Source organism: Chelonus insularis, unplaced genomic scaffold (assembly GCF_013357705.1).
Source record: "Chelonus insularis isolate UGA/USDA-ARS -01 unplaced genomic scaffold, ASM1335770v1 contig_164_pilon, whole genome shotgun sequence".
Lineage (NCBI taxonomy): Eukaryota > Metazoa > Arthropoda > Insecta > Hymenoptera > Braconidae > Chelonus > Chelonus insularis.
Window position 1 is genome coordinate 193,283 of NW_023276404.1, and position 21,949 is coordinate 215,231.

At 31.1% G+C, this 21,949-nt stretch overlaps 1 protein-coding gene across 1 annotated transcript in view; it reads left to right on the top strand.

The window, feature by feature from the left end:
• The first annotated feature begins 11,227 nt into the window (after nt 1-11,227).
• Nucleotides 11,228-21,949, top strand: part of Myo10A (Myosin 10A) — a 37,934-nt gene continuing 27,212 nt past the window's right edge. Inside the window, exons 1-3 of the mRNA XM_035078608.1 lie at nt 11,228-11,534; nt 15,578-15,673; nt 19,767-19,877. Of these exons, the coding sequence (XP_034934499.1) occupies nt 15,653-15,673; nt 19,767-19,877 (132 nt within the window). The 5' untranslated portion in view covers nt 11,228-11,534; nt 15,578-15,652. The remainder of the gene's footprint in view (nt 11,535-15,577; nt 15,674-19,766; nt 19,878-21,949) is intronic.

A 21,949-nucleotide genomic window follows, 5' to 3' on the forward strand; every position in this document is an offset into this window, starting at 1 on the left:
CTAAGGGAAGTTGAAATAAATGAAGATGAAATCGATTAAAATTATTTAATTGTTTTCACAATCATATTTATGACTTATAATTATTCATAAATAATTTTTATTTTATTTTGAATTTTATTTATTTATTATTTGGATAAAAATAAAAGGAAGAATTTTGATGGAGTGGATTTTATTGATGAGTCATTGATAAAATAATGTTAAAGGGAAAATAGAATCTATAAGAAATCATTTTAATGAGCTAAAAAAAAATATTAGTCAGGTAATTAAATATAAGTAAATTAGGTTGATCAAGTGTCAAAAAATTTCAACATCCCGCAGTGTTGATGATCATTATTCCACAACACTTCTTCGAAGATCTTCATTTCGACTACTCATTTTTTTTCTCTCTCATGAAATTTCTCTTTTTTCATCTCACCTCTCACCTGACTCGCGACCACCAATTCACCTCATATTCCTCACGTCGGTCCCTTTCTTGCCGTCGCCCGTGGGCATTTCATTAATCTCAACCTTCTTATATACTTATTCCTCGTAAGCATTTATTTTTACGTCTCGTTAAGCTCATGCTCGTCGCAACGTCTTATTCACAATCAAGTTACGGATTTCTGTAGACTTTCATAAAAACCCATCATCTGCATCATGGAATGTCAAAAAATAATAATACTTTAGTTAAAGATTTTTATTGCTGTAATTTATCATTAATATTCGTTATTCGTAACTCCAAGAGTCATTTTTATTGCAGAGAGAGTCGTTGTAATTAAGGTGAAATCATGTAACAAAAATGGAGTCTTAATGTGAGTTGGCGAGCGATCAAAAACAGTCACCCTATCGAGACCATCGATCTTTCCATCTTGGTGCTCTTCTAGTCCTGCTTATCCTCCCAAGGGATATGTCAAGGGATGTTCTGATGCCAGTGAGGACAGCGTAGATTGCTGACGTGTCTCTTGCACATCAAATGTACAACTGAGAAAGAAGACAAAGCTACTAGAGGCATCATGAAAATGATGAACCAAACAGCCCTTGTCTCTTTCTCTCTCTGTATGTTTGGACTCTCCAAGCCCTGGGCTTTGAAGAAAAAAGAACAACCCTTAACGATCTCTCGTTTCAACCTTGACACGTGTTATTTTGGTGTTGCACAAAATGTATTAAGGGTGCGAGCAGTTGAAATGATCGAGAGGCCTTCCCGGGGGGGTGACTTTTCGATTAACTACCGACGTCGATTGATGATTTTTTATGTCATAAAAATATTTCATACGAAAATTAATTATTTATTAGCACATTTGTAGAAACGATTTTTCAGGGGGTTGAGAATTTATTGGAATGTCAAAAAAGCTTTTGTTGATTGAATATGAAAAATTATTGTAGAAAATAGATTATTTTCAAACTCAAGATTATCATAACAAAATGCAGTTTTAAAAAATTTATTAGTTCACTTATATTTGTAATTTTATAATAAAATAGTTAAAGTAAACTACGATAGCACGATCAAATGTTGTATCAGCATAAGATTAAATTGTTTTTTTTGAGTAAGTTCAAATAAAAATTATATTGATAAGAATTCTATAAATTTTAAAGAGTTGATTTTCTTTTAATTTAGAGATCTTCTATTGAAAACTAATTGAAACCCACCAATTGTCTGAATTAACATGAAAGAAACGTCCAAGCCATTAAGTAGTGTAATTAAAGAAAGCCATAATAAGGGCTGGAAGTTTGGAAAAAATAGTCCAGGGTATTAATCCCCGGTGGCAGAAAATTGCTATCTGACATTTTGGTGATTTCATTTCCACTTCGTTGGATATATCTTCAGTGATATAAATGCTAATTCGTCTAATACACACCACGAAACTCTATCGAGGGGTTGGCAAGAAGTCTACTCAAGAGCGCAGTCGAATGTAATTTCTAATTTCCCTTTAATTTATTTATTAGACCCCTGAATTCTCATACCGAGCAATTTTTAAAGCGAAAATCATGAAAAAAAATAATTAAAATATTTTTAGAGTTTGATTTGAACTTTTTTAATTTGTTCAAGCATAAAAATCGAGTTGAAATGAAATTTATAACTTTAAAATAAATAGCCAATTAAACTCTGTGACTCAATTTAAACGAGATTTCGCTTACGGCATTCCAGTTCACGGGAGAGTCCGCTAAATACACTCGAGGAGTTATCGCGTGAGAGTTTCCCGAAGCTTGCATGCACCGAACTCGTTACCGGTTTTGTCCCCGCGTAAATTAATTACTCCACCCACCTCAGCGTGTTAGAAGCTGCGAGAAAGATAGCGAGGCCAATGTTATAGAGCTTTAAATATACCTTTAGTTTAGTATATATTTTCCCTCGCGTTCATTTATCGCCTACGAGAGTATACACCAAGTCTAATCGAGTTACTCGTTAATTACATTCGCTCATAAATCTTTTAATAATGAACAAATTACATCTAATAATATCTTGGAAAAAATAGACCAAACATTTTAATCTCTTGCCATCAGATTTTATTTAAATCTAATATATCTTCATTATAGATTACACCTTATTTAAATTAAGAAATTTATTTGCAATCATTTTTCACGATTTATTGGAATAATTTTTTTGTTACAACAATTACAATATATTGCAGATAATAAATTGTAAAGTGTGTCGTATATATTGAAGCATTTGTCGACAATAATTGTTAAATATTTAAATTAAATTTTTGTTAGTTGAAAAAAATTATTCATCCATATAAATGATTAATAAAATCTGTGTGTGATTTTATTTTTGTATGCAATTGAGTTGCATTCATTTGCATTTTATACAATAAATTTCATTTCTACATACATTGATCGATTTGTTATAATAAATTTAACAAACTGTTAAGAAAAAATAGCTAGAAAAATTAATTCCTGTATAAAGTACAGATGATTGTAAGTAAAAAAAAAATAAGAACTTACAATTATTTAATTAATTACTTCTCATTTGTTTCATCATAAATAAAACAACCCTAAATGGATTCTTTATATTATTATTCTTATTTCTAATAAAACCTTCCAATTTGCAAACAAAAAAAAATCTAATTCATTATTGAGTAAAAATGGGAACAAATAAATTCTCAGATAAGTTGAGAAGCATATTTATGATTCGTAAAATGAATAAATCAATCAATTTTTCATTTGGAAAATATTTCAAGAGGAATGGAGATGCATAGGAATCACGAAACTGAAAAATCCAAGAGAGCAAGTGGAAGGATAATAACGTGAAATTAGCCGCTAATGTGGATCGATGGTCGGTCGTGGCTCGGTTGTTTTAAGAGCGATAATAAAAATGAAACGATTCACGTTGGCGGCGTTGGCGCAAAAGAGGACGTGTATGGTATGAGGGTAAGGATGAAAGAGAGAAAGAGAAGGGGATGAACGGGAAAAGGAGGCGGTCCTGGTATATATACACCCAGGACTTGACTTCTTCGTTGGGTTCCGATGCCACGCCCATTTATAACCCCACTGCTTTCAGCTTGTTCCTATGAGAGCCACGAAACCCCACTATTCGTATCAAAACTCGCGGGTTCAGTCATTCGATTTCCTTCTCTTCGCGGGCACCAAGATGCGTCCTGTGTTACCATGACAACCTCATCCCCTTTTATACAATATACCAAAAGCGCCCCTAGGATTGTTCGAAACAATTATCCTGCGCTCAATTCCATTCGGACGCGTCTGTTTCTACTCTTGGTCAGCCCGTGCGTTCCTTTACTACTGTTAAGACTCTTTCCCACTAAACGACAAATCGTTTTCACAAATAAATCCTCTGCAAGCTTGAAATTATTTTTAAATTACTCTCTAAACTTTACTACATTCACACTCTAATCGAATAAAAAATATCATCATTTATTTTTAAATTAAACCTACTCATCAACAATAAATTCTAAAAAATAAATCTTCTACAGAATATTACAATTTTTTTACAATCAATACAAATCAAAGTTGAGTTTAATTTGTTAATCTTCCCAAGAACTGGAAAAAATAAACTATAATGAAAAAAAATGTTTATAACATTTATCTATTGTTTAAGTATTTCAAGAATGATAATAAAAGTTTTTTATTGCTGATAAAGTATGTTGTGGGGAACTTTATTAATTAATGATGATTAAAATGAATATTATTGCTCACAATTTTTTTTATTGAAGAATATCTTGAAAGAGATTTAAATTCCTCAGTTTCGCGCGTCAATTCACGAACGTTTCACGCTCAGCTAAGCGACGGCTCCATTTGAAAATCGACAAAATATATGGCAACATGACATCGTACCTAGAATATAAAATAAGAATATACAAATATCATGAAAATGATCTTTCTACTTGGATATTACACGTAGATCCATAAGGAAAATATTTTTTTGTCATGTAAAGTTATGCAGAATATTTTAAATTGCAATTCATAAAATATATTCCACTTGTAGTAAGAAGATACATAGAAAATCACACAACTATTTTAATAAAACATTCAACTGTGAGTTGGATAAAAATTTGTGTTTAATAATATTTTTACATTTTATTGGAGACTTTATAAATTTAACAAGAAAAAATATATATCTTCCTTAGCTGATACTTTAAAGGACATTGTATTTCCTGACACGTTTTTTCCATTCGATACCCTTGGAGTAGAAATAAATACATTGGATCCCTCTATCGCTTCCAAGAGTCTTAAATCTTCTCATCTCAATCTTTAAATCCTCTGTTCCTCATTCTTTTAAAATATATAGTTATTAAAAATGAGGTAGAAGGATCTCCATAACCATCAGCCAATTATTATTTATCTGAAGGATTATTTTCAAGTCAAATAAATGATTAGTTTAATTATATTATCTAATGAATAATATTACTATTATTTATATTCATTCAATAAATTACTGATCAAGAACAATCAGTGAGACGAAATAAAATGAATGAAAAATCAATGACAAACATTTTATCTTCCAACCCTTCAACTTAGGAAAATTAGTAATTGATGAATTAATTTATTTAATAATAACTCAATGATTTTTAAATTTAATATAAGAGCTTAAATGATTGTTAGAATTTGTTCATAATTCATTATAGGAATATTTGAACTTAAAAATGTATTTACTTATTATTTGCTGAGCTTAATTAACTCTAAATGGAATTTTTTATTTATTATTTATTGACACTTGAAACTAAAATAAGCTATATTGATCGAAAATAAAGTCAACTAATGAAAAAGTGAGTTCTAACAGTGGTGTTATTACTCAAATTATTGTCATGTAAACGAGCGAAATTATGTAAAATAACTCATTAGTATCTCCAGTGTGGCAAATTATCTCTCTCTTAATAAGTAGTTAGGAAATAGTTTATTGATTAATGTTGTGAGTATTTTTTTTTAGATCTTTTTGTTTATTCGTAATAGAAAATTTTTTATTTAAACGTATTTATTGACTTGTAAAATTAATTAGAAACATTTTAAGATTAGAAATTATCAATTTAATTACATGATGATTTTATTTCAAATCACTTCAAATGAAATTTCATAAATAATTTAAAAAAATTAAAAAACAAATTAGCTTCTAATCAATTGGATTGAAGTCAAATAAATTATTTATTTAGTTTATTTAGAAAAATTAAATAAATAATACTTTGAATGTTCCAATATTTTTTACATCAAATATCCAAATGGATATTTATTTCCAGAATTTATTTATTATTCATGTTAATTGTTATTCATCTAAACAATCGGATTTCCCTTTGCGTAGAAAAAAATTTCATCAAAATGATATAAAACTCCTTAACTAGAACGAAATTCTCCGGCCGTTAAATTTCGAGAGCAACTGAGAATTCACGATTACACCAGTTAAACACGAAGATTAATGGTGGTCACAAGAGGCCAGTTTATTCAAAGCATTTGGAATAGATATACGTGTAGTAGAGGTACATGTAGGTGGTGTACATGCTTCTGGATACATATATGACAGAACTAGAGAACGAGCAGACTAGCAAAGAGAAGAGAAAATCATATAAGAGAGAAGTACATAGAGAGGACGTGGTTCACCAGGACACTAGTGGACTGGCGTTTCAGGAACGGACGGACGCAATAATTCTCTCTTAACCGCTCGCTGGAAATAACGGCAGAATAACGATGAAATAACGACGGAGCTTCCGCGAATGCTTTCTTTCTCTCTTGCTGGTCCTCTCTTCGGTCACGATAAATATCCGCTTGACTCGCCTATGAACTCCCGTGTACGTGATATATATAAAATATATAAAGCAGAGAACAATCTCGAAAAAAAGTTGACTATCGGATAAATATATAGGTATGTATCACAGCGAAAGGATCAGTTTTATCGGATTATTGTGTTCAAACGTACATATATAGATCGCGAATCGAAAGGATAATCAGCGGACTCAGCAGATTAATTGTAACTGCGTCGTATAACTACCAATTTGGCTAATCAATTCGATTAGTGATATTGTATGTACGTGTGCAGTCTATGGCCTATGGGTCTGTACATATATACACCAGAAAATCGTTTGTAATTCTCTACTAAAATTTCCCAATCTCCATAAACCCATACCCCACGCCTTCGTAAATTATGTTATCGTCCGCACTGATCTATACCCTCATGCGAGACTCAAATGGCGTGATGAATCATCGAGAAACGATATCGTATAATTTTCCTTTTCAAATCTATATCTTTTATTCTACTTCCATCGCTAAGTCTGGAAGACAAGGCTCATTCACCAGCAATTTAATTGAGGTCCAGGTGTCTTAAAAATAGAAGTAGGATAACCTGATTAATAAATCATCACACCACATTTTCAACCAAATTGTTTTCGTTGTGATTTTTTTATCACTATTTTTCTTAAAATTAATTAATAAATTATTGATTACTCCCATATATTATATTCTCATTTCATTCATTAATATTTCATTTGTTGAATTATTTTCACTGTCAATTTTAAACAATTGTTTTTTGTTCTTCTCATTTAAGAGTAAGATTAATAAACACTGTAAGATGAATATCATTAGCATGATTGATGAACAAAATTTATTTTCGGCAATTTTAGGGAATAAATTAGGCTGTAAAAGGGTGAAACATTGCAAAAAATGTAATATGAAGTAAACTTGAAGAGAAAAGAACAGGTAACGAAGACCGCCAGAGGTAAACGAAAGTTCTCTTACAGGTCGTTCTTTATTCAAAGTTGTAATAACATTTGGCAGATGTTTCCGATAATATATAGTGCACGTGGCAACTCGCGCGAGCTCCTGTTACTCGGCGCCGCTTTGTTCCACCAACTTTTATCGAGCCAATTTAAGTTGCGGCATAGAAATACCCACAAGTTCACCCTCTCCTTCATCTGCGATTTTCTCCCATATTTCAGGAAAAAAAAAGAGGCAAAAAATCTCCGAAAATTTCGTCCATCTAGTGAGAAAATACGGCAAAGTATTATATACTCCTGTAATCGCTAAATTTTTTCTTGGCAAAGTGCCGATTCCGATGTTATTACCGTCACCTAGTAGAATACTCGAAAAATTTTGTTTAATGAATGCTTTGTAATTTTTTTAAACGGTGATTAAAGTTAATGAGAAGTAATAGATTCAACAAAAGAGGTGAAAGCAGTAATTTAAACAGCCATTATTTAAAACTTTTTCAAGCAAAGAATAAATTTAACTGTTATTATATTTTTAACTGATTTTTTTCCCCTCCAATAGTTAATTCTAGTGATTAATCAATAATTTTAAAATGTAGCAAAATTTTTAAACAACAAATTCATCTGAAAGAAGATCATTAATTTTATTGTTATTAAGTCAAATAAAGAATTTTGAAAGAAATGATTAATAATTGATAAGTACATATAATTGATAGAATAAAATAATTAGAATGAGTTAAGTAGGAAAATATTTACTGTTGTTAGAATAATTTTTTGTTTATATTTTCTTCAATCAAATTGAGAATTCATCTTGGGCATCGCGTTACGTTTGTTCAAACGAGCGAGAAACTCACGGCATTTACTTTATTTCAGCTCACGTACAAAATCCAATCCAGACATGATTTTCCATTTGAAATTGAGCGTACATCAAAAGTCGAGCGTCTCATCCATATCAATCGAAAAAATTGCTTCACCTCTGCCTGGGCAATGCACACTTTTATTCTCAAATATATTATATACCGATACACAAATTGGATGCTTTCTATTCTATTCAACATCTTCATCTATAACACCAGAAAAGAATAACTCTTTTGTTATACTTTTTCCAACTTATTCTCCTATAGAAAAGATAAAATAATGATGTCTTTATATTTAACTCAATGTAATTACATTTTCATTATGAAAATAATAATAAATTCATTAATAAAGTTGTCATAGTTGATCTTGATAACGAGAAATAATTTATTATATATCCAAGTGAAAGTTATAATGATTTACATGAGGATTCAATTTCAATGATCGCTCCTATATAGTCTTTGTCAGACTCCGTATCGTTATGTTAATATCGCGTGTAATTACGAAGATTAATTACTTTGAAGAGGTCATTAACTCAATAGAAAATCATACCGCATTTTGAATTATATCATACATCCATTCCATCAATAAAATATTACCGATTACGTGTGATTTAATTAATTTTTCAACTTTAATCTTCTCAAAAAGAAATTCGCAATCATTTTATCAATTAACTTTGGCTTGCAATATTTTTATGTTACGGATTAACTACCTTTTAGTGTCCATTTTTTACTTACTCATATTTTTTTTTAGGTTTCTTGGACCTTGGACTGTAATTCTGGTAATTATTTGGAAATTTGCATTCTGCAGTTTGAATTCCAATCAATTACGTGATCCTCAATGCCATCTATTGAATTGGATAAAAACTTATACCACCACTGGGTAATTATCCAATTTATCTTATTCAACAGTCGATAAAATAGTAGTTAATGTAATGGTAATATACCAACGCACGTTAATTAAAGTCGGTAAAACGAATTTCTGCTCAATTATTTTGATTTTTGAATTATGAATATTTTAATTCAAAAAATAATTGAGAAAAATATGTTTTTCATGTCAAATAAATTGAAGCTTATTTCTTTTTCTAGAGAAAATGAAATAACATGACATTTATTCAGTTAGTGTCATACTAGACTGCCATCAAGTATTTGGGATAATTAGAAAGTATAATTACATTTCATTTGAACTCTTCTATAAGGCTTCGTACTAATCCTCAATATAAAACTGTCAAGTTAACGGTGAACGAAGATCTATGGGTGCATTGTTTGCATATCTGCCATATAAGCACACGAGGTATGCGGTCATGTCAGTCCTACTTAATAAATAATATATGAAATCAGTGACTTGGCTTTTTTGTGGCCACTGGATAACCATGGTGTCAGGTGAATAATATTCGCGATAAAATAATGCTAATAAAATGATCTTGATCACAGGAAATGTAAAAGTGGAAAAGATTATGTCAATTTCATATAGAAATTATAAAATATTTTCTTGACTTCGTAGCGGTGAAAGTCTTACTTTACTTATACAAGCACCTAGTTTTACCATTTAACTTAACCAGTTCATTTACGATTATTATCACTAATAACAGGGTAATAGTAGGGTGTTTTATAAGAAAGTCTGATAACTTATTTCATTAGTATTGCATCTTACAGTAATAAATATCAGTATAATTAATAAATTAATCATACAGACGTGTTATAATTCCTATCTCGATAACATCTTGGTGGGTCGAATAATTTATTCATTATAATTGAACAATAAAAAAACATTTTTGTTGAAGGAAAAAATTCACGAATGGATTATTAACGTTTTAAGGGCACTCTTGGAACATTTTTGAATATTTCTCAACCCGCTTATTAATTTGTTATTTAGCGATACTTTAATTCATTTTTATAGCATTTTTTGCTGATACTAACATTATCATCAGTTCCACTGGTGAAAAAAGTATAGGTTTCTGACCAGAATTTTTTTTTATAATTATGAATTCAATTAGTCATGAATAATTACCTGAAATTATTTTAAAAAAATATACATCAATTTTTTCTGAAGAAACATTGATTGAAAAGAAAAATGAGAAAATTATTTGAGAATGTTTGGATTTTTACCTTTGATCTCCGGCACCATCAACGAAATTTTTTTCAGTTAATTAAAAAGTCGACGACTGAGAATGATGCTGAAAAGAAAGAGTAAAATATTTGAAATTTCAATAAATTTAGGATTTAAGGAGGTTCCTACAAGAATAAAAATCAATAAATACAAGTTTTTATTTAAAAATGACATTATCAAAGCTAAAATAAAACTGTCGAGAGAATTAAAATACTGTTATAAAGTATATTTCAATGAAAGAAAATTATTTCACGTTAGAATTCTTGAATAAAATGTGTTGAGAGAGGAATGATGTATGAGTAAATAGTAAAATATATTCACTGATAAGAAAATAATTTTCTAAAACATTAATAATAGAGACAAAATACTGAGAAAAAAAGAAACTTATCTAATAAAATGAACTCCAAGATATTTGCATAAGAATAAAAAATAGAAATAAAGTATTTGTAAAACATTTATCTATTCTATTTTAAACCAAAATTGGGCATTAAAATTCATAACTTTACCTATTTTCCATCAGACCAGAAAAAAAGTATTCCATTTATTTCAATTTTGCTGAAAACTGAAAAAAGAAGAGTTTAGTAAACAATAACTTACCATTTTATTTACAAATAATTTATTTTGCTGAATTGCATAAAAAATATAGCATTTACCTGAAATATTTTTATCGAAAAATCTCAAAGAAAATCCTGCAAAGTAACATGTCTTTTAACAGCTCTCGAGCCAAGGTCAAGAGTCTCTAAAATTTTATCTGAATGAGGTAAAAAAATTCATAGGGGTCCATTAGAAACTTATCTCTATGAATCTATGAGGACAACGGCCTTACGATTAGGCACAACCAACATGACCCCCTTCGACGCATGTCAAGTCACCATTTGTTATACCTTGTAAGTGTCTCTACAAGTCGAGACGGTAGAGACCCAGGAAATTTGGAGGTAGGGCGTAAATAAAACTAAGTAAAGGTGGTGGTGCAGGTATGGGGTATTCTCAAAAGCACTTTCAAACACTTTGCACATCGAACAGGTATACCAGCCACCTGTAGATCTCATAACGGTATTGCAGTGGACTGTGGCGCCAATTCGTTGGCTTTTTGAACTACTAGGAGGCGAGGTCGACCGCATACCACGGTTTGATCCGTGTTGAAGCGGCAGACAGTCGTCGTCAGCCTCTCGTTTATTAAATTTGGTGGTTGTAGTGTTTAAATCTATTTTATGTTGTGACTCTTGTAAATATCTCTAATCAAATGGACATTATTTATGATGAATTAAGTGAAAATAAATACTGAATAGTTTTATAAATATTCACTATTGTTTTAAAGTGGTTAGCTTGTGATCTTCAACTGTTTTCTTTCACTTTTTTTCATTCCTCATTCTCTTTCTCTTCGGTCTCAGTTGCTTAGTCAGTCGTGGAGTGGAGAATTACAATCGTGCTTCGCAAATTAATAAGGTAAATAAATGGAAAATTCATATTTTCTGTGAATTTATATACTTATTTTTAATTCAACCAGTGATTTAATAATTGCTTAAACACGTATACTTTATGATGATCAGTGTAATGATGTGGAAATTAATGTTACAGTGAATTTTCATTGGAGAAATTTTTAAGATTATTAAACAGTTTAATTGGCAAGAACCTTTATAATTTAATCGACTGCGAATTCATTATTACTTGAATAATTTTAAATAAGTGGTTGGATGTGAAAAATATAAAATCAGTAAATGTTGATGGAGTTGATGCAACAATTGTTATAATGAAATTTCAAAAGCTATTATTGATTACGACCATTGAAATGGAGTTTTTCTTTCATTGAGTGTTAGAAAGATGAGTGAAATCCTCAACGACTGAACGTTGGAGACTTCGATGCTACACTGCTCCCACGAGCAAGATTGTCCCACGGAAATTAAATAGCTCCAACGGGAATACCGGTTTACTCCTCGTATTCTTCGATGATTTCATCGCCAAACGATACTGGAATTTCTTAAGGAATTACTTTTACCAGTTATCTTGTAGTAATACTCTCGATTTTGGATTATTCTTCTTCCATAAATCACTATAACCAGGTCTATTTGAAATTCAAAAGGTTTTCCTTTCGACTTAGATGGCTTGGAAGATGGCGTGTGACACGCGAGCAAGTCTAGACCATTTCCAACACACCACTTTTTCAACCGAAACTCAGTTGTTTTATGGTCTTCCAAGTCGTGAAGAGTTGGACTCACTAAAAGTCACCTAGAAGAAAAGTTGTGAAAATAATTTATTAAGTTTCATCAAATTATCTCTGCTATGATTACAAAGTCTAGAGTAATTGCAGTTTAAGATTTTTATTCGTCACTTGAAAGATTACATACCAAGTCGCCAAGCTGTTGCTTGAAGATGATCGCCTTGAATGCCTTTCTCCAACGTCCGAGACTGTCGTCCTCATGACTCTATGCTTGAGATGCTCTTCAGAGCATCGTCATTTGAGAATCTTCAGTCACGTTGTGATTACTTCAAGTCCTTTCGAATTGTGCAATAAAACATTAGCTCATAACATAAAGTATCCGCATTTTTCTAGCTTGTTTTCAACTTTATTGTTTGAATTTAACGATTTTCTTCAAATTCCTTGGAGAATTTGCTAGTAAAATTTACAATTCTCATCAGTACATACTTTAAAAGGTATAATAAACCAGAATCAATGATTGAAAATGATGTAAAAAAAAAAACCTCAAGAATGATGTAAATGAATTTTTACAAACTTTTCTTCGATTTCATTTCCTTAAATCCTCGATTATCTCTGATTTGCATTGCAAATTCTTCACCGCTGGAACATTAATCATTGAGGCATTTAAATGTCATATAGCAACATAAATGATTATCCAAATAATAGTTTTATTCACAGAATATTAACTATATTGGAGAAATTAAAAGAATGATTTACATAAATTGTTAAAATCTTTCTGATTGCATTATTCTAATGAAATACCTTTTTTTTCTAATCATTTATGGAATCCATTTAAGTTATTTTTTAAAATGAATTAATTACTCATTTAGTTGCTACTTTATCTCGTAATAGAACAATTAATCATGATTGAAAGAATTCCAAGGATAAATAGTCCAGATTTTTCAAACTTGTCTGCAATTCTATTACTCCAGTTTCATGATTAACTTTACACTTTAAATAGTATCTATTAATAAATACTTCTTTGCATGATTCATTGAGTATTAAATTTTTTTTTTATCTTGTAAGAGCACTATAAAATTCATTATAGTAGCTCATATCATAATATTTATTGGCAAAAAAATATAAAAACAACAAACATGACTGAAAGTTTCAACAAACGTGGGAAACTGATAAGGTTTTAACGGTTATCAGTAGTAGTCATTTTGGTTTCATTGTAATGTATATTCTACTCAACTTGAAGTAAAAGTAAAACAAAATAGAAAATGAAAAGATACATATTTGGATAGTGCTTAGTTTATTCTTCTCATTGAATATTCAAATAAAAAGATCACTGTACTTCTACGGAAATGCAATGACCGTGCAGTTCATTAGTTTTCCGGTATTTGCAGCTCGTGATTCTTTAATTTTGATATGCGAGCGTAGCAGGCAATTATGAATTACGTAAGAAGAGTCTTGTATCACCACTAGGGTATCTGAGTAGCTGCTTTCTCTGTCTGACCTCAATATTTTCTCGAGGAAACCCTGATTCTCTGGACTTCCACAGCAGCTCCTGCAACCACAAACTGTCTAGATACATCAGGATACCTTGAGGCGTGTTCTGTCATAGTCCTGCCATTCACTAACATAAATTCTCACGTGAGAATGGCGTTTATACAAGGCCACTCTTCTGTAGTAATGATCGTAAAGCTCTAGTAACTCTTATGAATCACAAGAAATAATATTTCAATCCATATCTTTCCTCATAATATATTCCCATGTATTGAGTTAATGATTCTATTCATAAGAAAGAAATCGATTTATTAAACCGTTCATTTGCACGTATGGAAAAAAAAATTGATACAATCTTTTGACAAAATGACTTTCTTTTATTTTTTTAAAAGAAACTGCTCTGAATTATTTAATAGTTGTTCTTTATATAATCACTATAATTTATCTATTTGTTTTTCACTTTTTTTTTTGTTTTTATATGTATGTTACATAAAAGCACTCAAGCTGATTTCAAATTATAAAACTATGAATTAATTATTTTCAATTTTATTTTAAATATTAAACATTTATATAAAATAATATTTTTTATTCATCATTCAGCTTATTGTTATTTTATGCTAAATAATAGAATTCAGGTCATTTGAATACCATAAAATTAATTCCTGATGCTATTTATTTATGGATAAAAATACAATGAAAAACAATCACCTATTGCTCAATTTGTCACAGAATTAATAAATTTATTATTTACGCCTTCTTTCTTTCCTCTTTAGCTGCTAATAGACTGTAAATGATGACTTGGTGGCTTTTCTGAATTAGATACTCTCATTGGTTGACAACAACTTTCCCCTAACAAAAAAGGATCAAAAAAATGAATGACACGAGAAAAGAGTTAAAGAGTGAAAAATGAAAGAATTGAATCTGTAGGGCCTTTCTTTCTCAATATTTTTTTCCTCATTTTTTATTTCGAAAGTGCTGGAGAAACAACAGCTTCCTCCATTTAAACCACTAAAAGTTCTTCACTTTCGAAGGTACAATGCACAATCGTTCATGTCGAAATGTCCAGCAAATCGCCATTCTTTGGAGCATTTTATTTTTATTCTCTTTTTTCCCTATTTGTATATACGTTTATTTATTTATTTAAGTGTATAAGTACGTGCTTAGGTATTTTACAGTCTACGTGTATGTTGCAAAGCCTATCTTAAACCCACTTGAAAGACTATTGTTCTCTCAGCAATGATTTTTTAATTTCTTCTTGTTAACTGGTTGCACCTACGCTTCGATCGAGTGTGACCAACCCAAATGACCATAAAATTGCGAAATGCATTCTTCGCCTTGGCTGTGTCAACATCAAAGGAAGAAACTAATTTATTTTGTACTTTTACTTGCATCTTGTTCGTTCATTATAATGAGGGATGATAAACTGGCAGAACAACTGGCTTAACTTCAACTTCACCTTTAATGTAGATGTACAATAAATCCACTTCCACTGTAATTTAAGATTAAAAATGCACTTCAGTTTTATCTTCAATGTATATAAGTCTTCAAGCAATTGAAATTGCTTACAAGAATTTTAACTTCGTTTTTATCTTCGACACAAGTCTTGTCTTCCAAGAAGAATTTAAATCCAGTTGTAATCATTAAAGTCAAAATTACTTCCTGATGGGTGTTAACTTGCTCCGAATCGTTTATAACTTGTAATATTGTCTGTTACACTTTGAAAAAACTTTCATTTATTAAATGACCAATTGTTGTTCACATTTATCTTCTAGCTTTTTCTGTAATCAATTTTGTACTTCAATAAAAAATGAGACATAAATAATTGATTAGCAATTTGTTCCAGGTTACAGGAGTCCAGGAAGAAGTAGTTTCAATAAAATGATGATGATTTTTATGCATCTTTAAATACTATCCAAAAATGCACACCGATTGGCAAGTGGTAAGACATGCAATACATACTGATTATTATCATGTTACTAATAAAATAATAATTTTTGCTTTTATTAATATTATCATTATTATTACAAACTCTACGTGCATTCTGCAATAGAAGTGTTTCCGGTTTGTGATTCACAGCTGTATACACTCTTATGACATTCACACAGATAAACAGTCGATGGACATACAAAGGCTGCATCGAGAATCAAGATAGAAGTCAATGATCTGTTGAAAAAAGTGTGCACGTGTCCACAACTTTCCAGTAGCATTAAACTATTATTTCTTGTATTGAAAGTCATTTTTCTTCATTAAAAAAAATAAGAAGCAAAAAAAAAAAAAAGAAATTTATTACACATGCTGATGTTTATGCTTTGCATTTAGAAAATTCTTTATGTCTTCAGTTCACTCGCTATCAAGCTTGCATTATATTTCCCGTTCTAATGCACTTACTGCACATATGCGTGGTTATTTAGTGCGTAATTTATATAAGAGAAGAAGTACGCTTGGTTCCACCCCAAAGCACTTCGATCCAATGGCGCCAGCTAATTTTTTTATTGTTTATAATAAAATAAATTTTACAACAGGAAGTAGAAGAGTAACTAATGGCATAAGCATTGACGTCTATTGCTTTTAATGAGTGTTTGCTCAAGAAAGAAGAATAAGGACGGACCTTCATTTATTTAAATGATGAAAGCTCGTGGGTGGACTCCAGTCAAGATCCAACGCCTCGATGAACGTCCAATTAAGTTGAAGAATTAATTAAAAACATCTACGCCACTGTGCAACAGGAGCAATCGTTGCAAGAAAGACTTCTAGACTTCAGTTGCGCATCGAACATCCTGAAGATCGGATTAAAAATTATTTTTAAAATTTCGTGAATTACTTTCAAGATTTTTTCTGTCATCAAACAATACTGGCGGAATTTATTTGCCTATGTGACTCAAATATTTGGATCTCAAGTTTGTAAGGATTGATTACCGTTACCGATTTGTACGTGATCGGTGCTAAGACCGTGAATTTTTTGAGCCAGTGACCCATTGAACCCGATAATCTTACAGTAGTTCATGGTCTCTACACTCTCGTTGTAAATTTAAAACACAAAATGTTAAAATGCACGACGTAGAAGTTAAAGCATGGCCCGAATGGGACTGTTCGTGTGTCGTTTATTAAGTGGATCTAGTTAGAAGTCAAGTTAGCCGAGACATTGGCGGTTCCGGGGTGCGATGACCCTGAAGAAGTGTCATCAAATGTTGCAAAGTGAAATAAATTTATGACACCAATTATTCATGACAGTGACCTCATTGGGAAAAATATCACTTGTTCTACTCTAGATTGAGCAAACGCAGTGAAATTTTGTGTGGCGAATAAAAGATGATGATTCTAGAAAAAAAGCAACACAGTGGAGAGTCGTCGCACTCGCGCGTGGAAAACGCGAAAGAGAATTCTACTACAAAGAGGCCACTGGTACGGCAATCCCGGTACTCGCTCGTGCAATGACCTCGGAGTGAGCGGAAGTGAGTTGGCTCTTGAGAGTCGTAGCTCGTTTCGATTAAGAAAACATCTCGGCTGCGCCTAGAGTTGGAATGCACACATAGAGTCAAGAGTTTATCCTAAAACAGCTAGCTAATGTACAGCCAAAAGATCGCGCTGGACTCTTAAGGCAGCTTCTGATGAAACAGACGATGATCCCCACATCAGATCAACATTCAGCATGGATCATTCTTTCAGAGCAGCCCAAAATGATCGTGCATCCACTAGAGTATCCAAGAGTTATCCAAAACTCAATAATAAGCCCACGAGAGCGGAAGTTTATTCACATAACGAGCAGTTGTTTTATGAACGTAACTTGCATACTAACCCAGACCTAGATCCTACAAATTTAACGCCACAGAGACTGAGAGTGACACTAGGTACCTCGAGGAGACAAGAGGAGTTTGCTAATCGTCAGCTTGTTAAGCGTTACAGCAACCCGGAAGGGTTCCGGTCGAGTGCACAAGTTGGGATATCTCGTCGAGAGATACTAGAAAGAAGAAGAGACCCTTCGGGTTATGGAAATTTTACCCAAACTCTTCAACACCCCCAGTATCCGTGGAGACATTCAGAAAATGAATTTCGTAATTATTATCTGGATTCAAGACCTCAGACTCTACCATCTATTGGTAGAAGGTCAAAAGGTTTTGTGGAAAATTATTCCTCAGGGTATCCTGAAACTCGAAGGATCTCCAGACAAGATATTCTAAATAGAAGAACTAGCTTTGAAGCCCCTCGAACGCCTGTCCAGGTCGTGCTACGTAGAAAGAGCAGTAGCTTACTGGAAACTGGACGTGTAATTAATTCAGAGAGAAAGGATGAGACTAGACGAATGGAAGGATCCATCAGACCATCTTTCACATATGTAAAGAATGCTGCAACTTGCAATACCGGAAAAAGGAGAGAGGGATCACTTGATAGAAGAGAAGGCGCTAGGTCTGTCGCGGATTTTCTTACAGTTTCCAATCGACTTCGGGACATCACTCGTTTAGTTCCTCGACCCTCGACATTACCAAAAATTGTGCACACTAGTAAAAATATTAATCATAACGTTGGTGAAGCCGATTGGAGTGGACATAAGTCAAGAGAGTCTGCTAGCAGAGAAGCACCTATCTATGGGAGAATTCGAAGGAGAAAATATTCTTTACCTGTTGTCTCACGTGAATCCATTTTGAGAAAATCTTCGACCAGTCTACAGCATTTTAGAGAACGTGAGGATTTCTTGGAAGAAAAACTAGATGTTAAAAGTTTAAAGAATTTTACTTATAACTCGTCTCCTAACGAAACTAATCAGATCGATATGAGATTAGACTGTAAAAAAATATCTGGAAAAATTTTAAGAAAGTCGTCGTCATCGAAATCATGTTCTTTAACTCAAGAGAGTGCTGACAAGAATAAAAATGTGGCCGGTGGAGATAAAAAAAATCAAATGCAAGAGTTGAAGGCTGTTTCAAGGAGAAGGATTATTAATAATGCTGAAGAAAAAGATTTCGAGAATAAACTTAAGGTTAAATCTTCAATCCAGGATAAATTCAGAAGTCAAAAGGGGCAAGATGCTAATTATGGAACCAACCTAGCTTCGAATACTCAGCAACTTAGTCAAGGAGATGAAAAAAAATCATCACTTCCTAGACGAAGTGCTAATGAAAGTGAGAATCGAGTAAATTGTGGAGTAAAACCAAAAAATTCACACTTCAGTACATCAACATGGCATAATGTTAAATCTGGTAGTGATTCTAAAAATACTATAGAACGAAAAAATAAACCAGGCCAAAGTTTGATACCTTTAAGAAAGACTCATGAATCTACAACTCTGCCACTTTACACAAAAAGTGCTAAGAAAATATCAAGCTTTACAAATTCAAGTATTCCACTTAAAATTGCAACAAAAACTTTAGAAAATCGTCAAAGTGAAACAAGAGTCTCCAAATTATCATCGAAATTTTTAAAAGACAAAACAAACACAGTGAAAACTATTAATGTTCATTCAAAATCACTTTGTGATATTAATCGGACTAAATCGTTATCTCCAGCACCTTCATCATCAATTTTTGGATTCTGTACAGGAAGAAGAAAAGTTCCTAGTGCTCCAAAAAAACAAACTAGTGATGCTAAAGTTGATAATTTGTCTGAGAAAAATATTATCTCAACACCTACAGGAGATATTCAGCTTAAAAAAGTGCGAAAAATAACTATTTACTCTTCTCCGCGTAATTCTTTACAGCACGTTCATTTACATTTAAAAAATTTCTAACATGAAAATATTAGTATTTTAAAAGTCAACAAAAGGTTATTCTATTAAATTCCTGTCTAGTTTTAAAAGTATTTATTTAAAAATAATTTTGTTCATTCTTTCAAATACTTTAGTTGACTTATGAATCCATAACTCATTTTAATGAGTATTTTCATTATTAATGTAAGAAATAATAAGTGATAATAATTTATATAAATGATAAAATAACACGTTTAGTGATAGTAATTGATTACAAAACATATAACTTTCTTCACTGAGTAATTTGTTTGTAAACAAGAAACAGAGTAACTAATCAACGTAATTGTTTTAGGGAGAACTGGTGTGGTTCGACCCGGGAGTCGGCCATGTGCTACCAGGAGAAGTATTGGAATACCATCGAGCAGCCAACGTTCTTTCGGTCCAAGCTGTTATCGCTGGCAAGGTAAAAGAAAGGAATACATTCAAAACAATTCCTAGTGTACATTTATTTATGTTCTATGGAATGATTTCAACCTCCAAAAATTTCGTTATTTAAGACAGATTTTTTCTTCGAAAATTCTTGGTACATTCCTGAACCTATCTTTGATATATGAACAACATAGCCGACCTTGAATAGAAATGAAACCAACGAGTTTAAAGTTTCCCGTGGCCACGTCCCATAACAATCAGTCAATCTTTCCCACCAGTCGCTTTTTGTAGAGCCATTTAAAAATGATTCGGCTGGTAAATAAAAGAATTAAGAGATGATTGATACTCATATACTTATGTTAATATAAAATGCATTTTAAATGCATTTATTTATCTATTCATCTTGTCGAAAATCACGTGTTGTCAGTAGACATAGTTTTAGTTGTCTACTAAGACATTCCAATTCACTTAAAAAAGGAAAAGAGAAACGAGATCCAGATTTGTATGAAACTATAACGGAAAACTAAACAGTATAAGTAGTTAGAACAGAGTTGTAGAAAGTCTAATTCAATTCTAGATTATTGAAATACTTCAAATGCCTCATTATATGCCTCGACACTTCCGCGAAAGTGCTCAGTATTTTGTACTTTAATTATAATCAATTGATTGAAAGACTGATTTATTCATTCGATTTCTGTTGTTCCAACTGTCGGAAGGCTGTTCATTAATAATTCAATATTTTTCTTTTCCTATATTTCATCATGATGAAAACTCTGTTCCACTGCTATCATTTGCCAAGTATATTCATAAAATATTCATTTAATAAATTATAATTATCTTGAGGGAATTTTTATATCAACCAATGAACAAATAGGTCAATAGAATAAAAAATTAATTACTTTCATTAATATAATTATTTATTAATTTGTATTTAAAGCTCATTTGTAATCGAGTCCAACTATTATTAGTCTTGGTAATAAAACAAATTTTTTGCCAACATAATTATGCTATAATGAATGATCGTAAAGAATATTATAAAAATACATTATCTGAAGAATACTAAACTCTTTGTAGCTTATAATAAATCTTCGCAAGACGAAAGATAGTCAATAATTAACTCATTGCCTATTATGAATGAGGGATACAATATACAGTTAATGGTTTTGCACTTTAATTACAGAGTAGTGATTGAAGAGTAATAATTCATTTTTATTGATTCTATTGTTTTAGTCACCAGAACATTATGCCAATAAAAAGTGAACTAAATTATAATCTCAAACAATGAGTTAACCATATCTCTAATAACGCCAATAATGAATAGAGTTTTCAAGGAGAAAGAAAGCCAGTATGATAATTAGGTGATCTCTTATTATAAATGACGAAGCAAAAGGCTCTGTAGTACTTTCCATTTTTAATTTTAATTACAGTCTGATATACAGATTAAAAATAATTAATTCACTTTTATTGATTTCTATTGTACACTTTGATGATGAAAATTGAACAAAAAAAGTGAATTTCTTGGACTAGTTAAATGGAGTTACGTAGTTAATTTTATAATTGACAATAAACAGTAATAATAATCAGTTATTTTTTCATTAAGAACAAAGAAAAAGCAACTTTTTAATTGTTCTTTTCTTGTAATATAATTAATACAATCTACAATATTAATACTTTCTATTTTGAATATGCTGCAATGATTGATAGATAAGTTAATAATTTTATCTGACTTAGTTGCTCTTAAAAATTAATCTGAATTCTTTAACCTACTTGTGCTTTACTATAAGCATAAATAATTTTATAATTAATGTAATAATTAATTGACGATAAGGAATAAAATTCTTTATTTAATTGTATATTAAATGAATAGTTATATGAAAAAAATAAAATTGTAAATTTATTACATTATATTCATAATTAAAAATTACAATAATATTTTTCTCAAGGAGGAAGAGAGTTGGCGTTTGGATGATGATTCTCTATAAATGACAATGCACATCGGCGTGAAATAATATAACAAATATGTCATAGATAAAAATAATTTTTCTATTGCATAATTGGATACTGAACATAAAATACAAAGTATTAATTTACATTGATTCTTTATTG